Source organism: Mastomys coucha, unplaced genomic scaffold (genome assembly GCF_008632895.1).
Source record: "Mastomys coucha isolate ucsf_1 unplaced genomic scaffold, UCSF_Mcou_1 pScaffold3, whole genome shotgun sequence".
In the NCBI taxonomy this organism is placed as follows: Eukaryota; Metazoa; Chordata; class Mammalia; order Rodentia; family Muridae; genus Mastomys; species Mastomys coucha.
Genome location: NW_022196909.1, coordinates 61,016,513 through 61,022,735, shown reverse-complemented (window position 1 = coordinate 61,022,735; position 6,223 = coordinate 61,016,513). Strand labels below are relative to the sequence as shown.

The 6,223-nt window shown below is 47.3% G+C and overlaps 1 protein-coding gene across 5 annotated transcripts in view; it reads right to left on the bottom strand.

Moving 5' to 3' along the window:
* Positions 1–6,212, bottom strand: part of Znf318 (zinc finger protein 318) — a 44,221-nt gene extending 38,009 nt beyond the window's left edge. For 3 of the 5 annotated variants that reach the window (XR_004112161.1, XM_031346549.1, XM_031346547.1), the window contains exons 1-2: positions 5,605–6,210; positions 3,343–3,494 (exon numbers count right to left, since the gene is read on the bottom strand). Coding sequence is in view for 3 of the 5 variants with exons in the window: in XM_031346549.1 (XP_031202409.1) it covers positions 3,343–3,494; positions 5,605–6,090 (638 nt within the window). In the remaining 2 variants the exon portion in view is untranslated. Of the gene's footprint in view, positions 1–3,342; positions 3,495–5,604 lie in introns of all 5 variants that reach the window. The other 2 variants (XR_004112160.1, XM_031346546.1) reach the window with 1 other exon arrangement.
* Between the last annotated feature and the right edge of the window lie 11 nt (positions 6,213–6,223).

Genomic DNA, 6,223 nt, shown 5'->3' with positions numbered 1-6,223 from the left:
AAAAAAAAAGAAAATGTCTCTGTAATACTGGGCTGTAGGCAAGCATGTGGAGCATTTTCTTAATTAGTAATTGATGGGGAAGGGTCCAGCCCATTGTGGGTGGTACTGGTGGTCCTGGCTAAGCAGACTAAGCAAGACATAAAGCATAAGTTAATAAGTAATGCCCTTCCATGGTCTCTGCATCAGGTCCTGCCTCTAGTTTCCTGCTCTGCTTGAGTTCCTGTCCTGACTTCCCTCAGTGATGGTGTACAATATGGAAAGGTAAGCCAAATACTTTCCTTTCCAATTTTACTTTTGGTTGTAATGCTTCATCATAACAGAAATCCTAACTAAGTCACTTGGCTGTTACCTAAAAACCTCATAACAACACTTGACAGATTCAATAAAAGAGAAAAAATTGGGGGTCTGTTGGGGTCCCTCAGCTGCAAGACATCGGAGCCTGCCACGGGAGACTCAACTCACGCCTGCTGTGCCTGAACCAAAGACTCACTACTATGAGTTCCACCTTCGAGGATTACAGAGGAAGCTACGCCTGCTGGCTGGCACGTATACAGCCTGAGGACATCGGTTGTTGACCTCCTCCCCCAGTGTGGACTGCGCCTCCAGCCATTCCCTTTTGTTCTCAAACTCTATGTTTCAGGTCTCCTTTCTCCCTTCGGTCGAGGCAGAACCCGGTTCATGAAACTGCGGGACAGTTTCAGGGGTCTCTAGAAAAAAGTTTAACATGGTCTATTAGAAATAAAGATTTTTGGGCAGTGGTGGTGCATGCCTTTAGTCCCAGCACTTGGGAGGCAGAGGCAGGCGGACTTCTGAGTTCGAGACCAGCCTGGTCTACAGAGTGAGTTCCGGGACAGCCAGGGCTACACAGAGAAACCCTGTCTCGAAAATCCAAAAAAAGAAAAAAAAAGAAAAAAAGAAAAGAAAGAAAGATTTTATTTTAAAAAGTATGTGTGCCTGTGTGTGTGTTTCTGTGTCTATGCATAGCTATGTACACATGTGTACAGGTGGCGTTGAAGGCCAGAAGTGGGCACTGGATTTCTTGGAACTGGACATACAGGTCTGTAGTTGGTTGTGAGTTGTTGGACATCGGCTCTAGAAACTGAACTCCTGTCCACTGCAAGAGCAGCCAAGTGGTTTTAATCACCAAGCCATTTCTCTAGCCCTGAAAATGGTCTGCTCAATTAGCTGAAGACTAGAGCACCATCAGGAAACATTGAATGTGCTAATGGTGCTACAACCTGATTTTACTGGACAGTGATCCATACCAACCCTAATCATACCCTGGCAGTATGCTGTACTCTGATCTCTGAGTTTGAGGTCAGCCTGGTCTACAGAGTTCCAGGATAGCTAAGGCTATACAGAAATACCCTGTCCTGAAAAAAAACAAAAACAGACAAAAACAGCAACAACAAAAAAGTAACCACAAACATGCAGGTGATAAAAATATAAAAAACAGCTCCACAGCTCCCATGTAGATCCTTCTCTCACTTTCTCTAAAGCACATGATTCTAGAAACATTACAGTTCTAAACACTGTATAAGGAAAATTAACTTTTTATTACTTTAAAAGAGAGTTGTTATCAGAAGCATATATGCATAACAAAGAGGAAATGTCAGTCTTAGTACCGCAAAAACCAGCAAGGAAGGAAGAGAATCACACACCCTGTACCACTACCCCAGTCCACCTACTCAATCATCTCCCAAAATAGAAGCAGACGGAAGGGCAAGAACTGTTGTCTCAATTAGCGATCCAGTCAGATACCTCCAAGCTCAACCTTCAGAAGCTTCAATGCTATATAAGACTGTCCTCCCTTGCTTCACTGCATCCATGGCCACTGGAGCCTAAAGTAAATGCCACTGTCCTCAGACTTCCAGCCCAGCTGTCCCAATCTGCCTGCCCATACACTGTACAATACTCAGAACTACCTGTAATAAACAGTATTTCCTTGATTAATTACTATGAGTCATTTATGAAAACCCCAATATGTTAGACAGAGACTATGGCAGACATGCTCTAAGATGGAGAACAGGCTGTTCTGCACTCCCATCCATACCTTTTTCCTTTTGTGAAGTAATAAAGTTATTTAATCCTCATATATAACTTTGAGTAATTAAGGTCTATATTCAACACTATATAGTCTATTCACTTTTCCTTAGCACTCAAAAACTGTAAGCAGTAATCACATAAAAATTTTAAAGATCTCTAGCTTTCTATTACTGCTTCATACATTTAATATACACACATGCATTATTTACTAAAACACTTTCAGTATCTATATTCTGGCCTGAATATGCTAAAAAAGAATCATTAAAAACTAATTTTGGGCTGGGCTGTAGTGGCTCACACCTTAATTCCAGCACTTGGGGGGCAGAGGCAGGTGGATTTCTGAGTTCAAGGCCAGCCTGGTCTACAGAGTAAGTTCCAGGACAGCCAGGGCTATACAGAGAAACCCTGTCTTGAAAAAACAAAAACAAAAAAGCAACAACAACAAAAAAAACCCCAAACCCTAATTTCATAGTAGGATGTTGGGCTCATGCTTGTAATCTCAGCACTCAGGAAGCAGAGGCAGGAAGATTTTTGTTGAGTTCCAGATCAGCCAGCCAGGGCTACATAGACTGTCCCATACCCCTCAAAAAAGCCAAGTAGACCACCACAAGCCTTTAATCCCAGCACTGGGAAGCAGAGGCAGGACTCTGTAAATTCAAACTCATCCAGGGCTATATAGTAAAATTATCTCAAATAAATAAATCCTCCATCAGTAAGAAAACTTCAAACATTGTGTACAGTAGGGCCTATGCCTTGAATCCCAGCACTTGGGAAGCAGAAACAAGAGTATTCCTGAGTATAAGGCCAGTGTGGTCTACAGACTGAGTTCCAAGACAGAGAGGGATACACAAAGAAACCCTCTCTTTAAAAAAAAAAAAAAAGAAGAAGAAGAAGAGGAGGAGGAGGAGGAGGAGGAGGAAGAAGAAGAGGAGGAAGCAGAGAAGGAGAAGGAAGAGGAAAAAGAAGAGGGAAAAAAACTTCTCATTTTGTCCAAAACCTTCATTGTATTAAGGGGATCGTCTTAGATTTTAGTCCACTACTTGATTATGTTCCCTTAGCTTCTCTTTCTACTTGTACCATGATGCTCTTTTTCTGGCACACATTATATTCAGAAACAGAATCTATGTTCACAGACTCTTCCCACTCAGAAAGCCTTTTCCAGTGTTGGATCTTCCACTGGACACAGACACCATTTGACTTCAGTGCTGGCACTAACTTCCAAACACATCATTCAGGAAACAGCAATATTCTGCCTTCCAGAACTAGTATGGGACGCCTGCCATAGCTGAGGCCTACCTGTCCATGTCCTCCAGACCATCCACTGGAGATCCCAGTCGGTCACTGAGCCGCCGCCGCTCTGGTGTGCTAACACAGAAGTGGTCATTGCCAACTGTGATCCTTAAGCTCTGCTCCAAAGAAGAATCAGAACACAGACCAGGAGAACGTCTCTACAAAAAGTTAAAACAAAAACAAAAAACCATAAGGTAGTCAACATGAATGGATCTCTATGCCCCAAAATGTTCTCCCTACTTATAAAACTGTTGTGTATCAGGGTAAGGAACCATTCTACAATAAAAATGAATTTTAGAAGTTTTCTTAAGAGGAAAAAATTATTTTGAGACAGTTTCTCTGTGTAGCCCTGGCTGTCCTAGAACTCATGCTGTAGACCAGGCTAGCCTCAAACTCAGATCCACCTGCTTCTGCTTCCTAAGTGCTAGGATTAAAGGCGTCCACCTGCCACCACTGCTCAGAGACAGAGTTTATCAAATCTGGAGGCACAGGAGGGTGTTAAGCATTAAAGCATGTGTCCCAACTGCAATTTTCCTCCTGATGCTTGGACTACTTGATCTCTCATTCTCTTAGGGTCTTAATTCAAGACTCACTTCTCATGAGGCTCTTTCCCTTGAAATGGTAACTCGATTTTGTCTTTAGCCCTTAATCACATTGAACACAGCACAAAATTTCTAACTTCATCTATTTATCATAACTGTATCTAATTCATGGCAGATGCTCAATATATGCTTATTAAATGTATAAAATGAAGGCTTAAAATCAGTTTGGAGGCTCAAGTCAAGAGTGAGTACCATTCCTTCAAAGGCCCAGACTTTAGTTCACAGCCCTCACTCAACACCGGCTAACAGTCGGGCGGTGGTGGTGCACACCTTTAAACCCAGCACTTGGGAGGCAGAGGCAGGCGGATTTCTGAGTTCGAGATCAGCCTGGTCTACAGAGTGAGTTCCAGGACAGCCAGGGCTACACAGAGAAACCCTGTCTCGAAAAATAAAACAAAAACAAACAAACAAACAAACAAAAAACCCAGCAGCTAACAACTATCTCCAAGGAATCCAAAGTCTCCACAACATGTGCACTCCCACATATAAACCTCATTCACAGGTCCACCTGAATACACCCTGTTAAAAAATATTTCTGAATACAGAAAAATAATTGGTAAATAGCAAGGCTAAATTATGAAGAAGGCAAATGTAGCAACCCAAGGAAGAGATAACAGGGCCATCAGAGTGCTGGGAGATAGGATAGCCTGGGGGTTTCCCTTGAAGCCACACCTATCAGGTTAGATGAGGTAAATGTTTGGATGGCAAGAGAAAATGTAACATTCGTACAGGACAGAGAACTGGAGTAAGTACAGTACCCAGAAGAAGGGGGAGGCCGTAGTTTGCTACTCTGGATTCCTCTGTAGTGAGGGCTTTGAAAAGTCTTCACAATGTGACAAATGGTTTATTACCAGAACACTAGGATTCTGGAGAGTCAGCTGAGAGGTCACTATCACACCTGCACCTTTTTTTAAAAAATTAGGATGCTAAGGATCCACTTCGGGTTTTACATTTTTGTAAGCCCTCCTGAGTACTACTCAGCTACACCCAGCACAACCATACATTAATCCCACACTCCTTTCCTCTAGCAGCACATTTTAACATGTAAAGTCTCGGGCTGTGAGAACCAAACATGTGAACTAAACCACACAGCTCCAGCACTTGTGTGTCACCTTGATCAAGTTACTCAAACCTCTCTGAGCTGGTTCCTTGGCTGTGGTAACACATATTGCTTTACCTCAAGGGACCGTGAGCCCTAAAAGACTGCTGGTAGCTGCTCTCATGTAGCTAGCTGGTGGCAGCAATCACAACGATTGATTATGTACACCTCAGCTCCAACTGAGACTCCATGACAGCTAAAGCATCCAGTTTGCTTTAGTTTAACCTTTCCTCACTGGCCAGGAATTTTCAGATGCTTTGCTAAACTTGGGCCTTGAATTGAATGAATTCAATTGAAAGAAATGAATTTGACCAAACCCAGGGGAAACGCCAAAGCGCCAATCAGTATGGATGAAATTCCCCTCGCCTTGGTGAACTTTTCCACAGAGCAAGAGCGAAAGCCTTCCCAAGAAACCGGGCGTTCTGTTCCAACCCGGTGACCGAACAGGTCCCCGGTCTGTTATTGTGTAAACGAGGCGCCCAGGACTGTCAGCGAGCGGGGTAGACTCTGGCGTGAAGGCCCGGGGGCTGGGGATGTGGGGGCAACACGGGCGAAGGGTGGGATTACCCGACTGCCGCCGTCGCCTGGATGGTCTCCGCGGCCGTCCCGGGCGAAGTCGGCGCGGGACTCGCCTCGAATGTTGCCTCGGAAGCCACCGGGGCCAGGTGGGTAGCGTCGGCGGCTCCGCGGTGGCGACGGGGAGCCCCGACGGGCGCGCGGCGGGGACGGGGAACCACGACGACCCCGCGGAGGGGATGGCGAGGCCCGGCGGCCGCGGGGCGGGGACGGCGAGGCCCGGCGGCCGCGGGGCGGGGACCGGGAGCCGCGACGACCCCGAGGCGGGGACGGCGAGGCCCAGCGGCCGCGGTGGCCCGAGGGCGAGCGGTGGCGGCGGCCAGGGAGCCGCAGCGAGGAGCAAGAGGGCGGGGGCGACGAGGGGCGGCGTGCCGGGCCTGAGGAGGCGCCCCCGGGACGGCCGGACGGCGGGCCGCTCGCGCCGCCGTCTTTCGTCCGGTGCGAAGAGACGGAGGAGCGGGAGCCGCTGCGATACATGGCTATCCCGAGCGCCGCCGACGCGGCCCCGGAGCGTGCCGCCACGGCCGCAGGCGCCGCCGCCGCCGCCAAGACCGCAGCGCGCCGCCCTCGCGGACGGAGCAGCCCCCTCCCCGCGGCCCGGCCCCGCCCC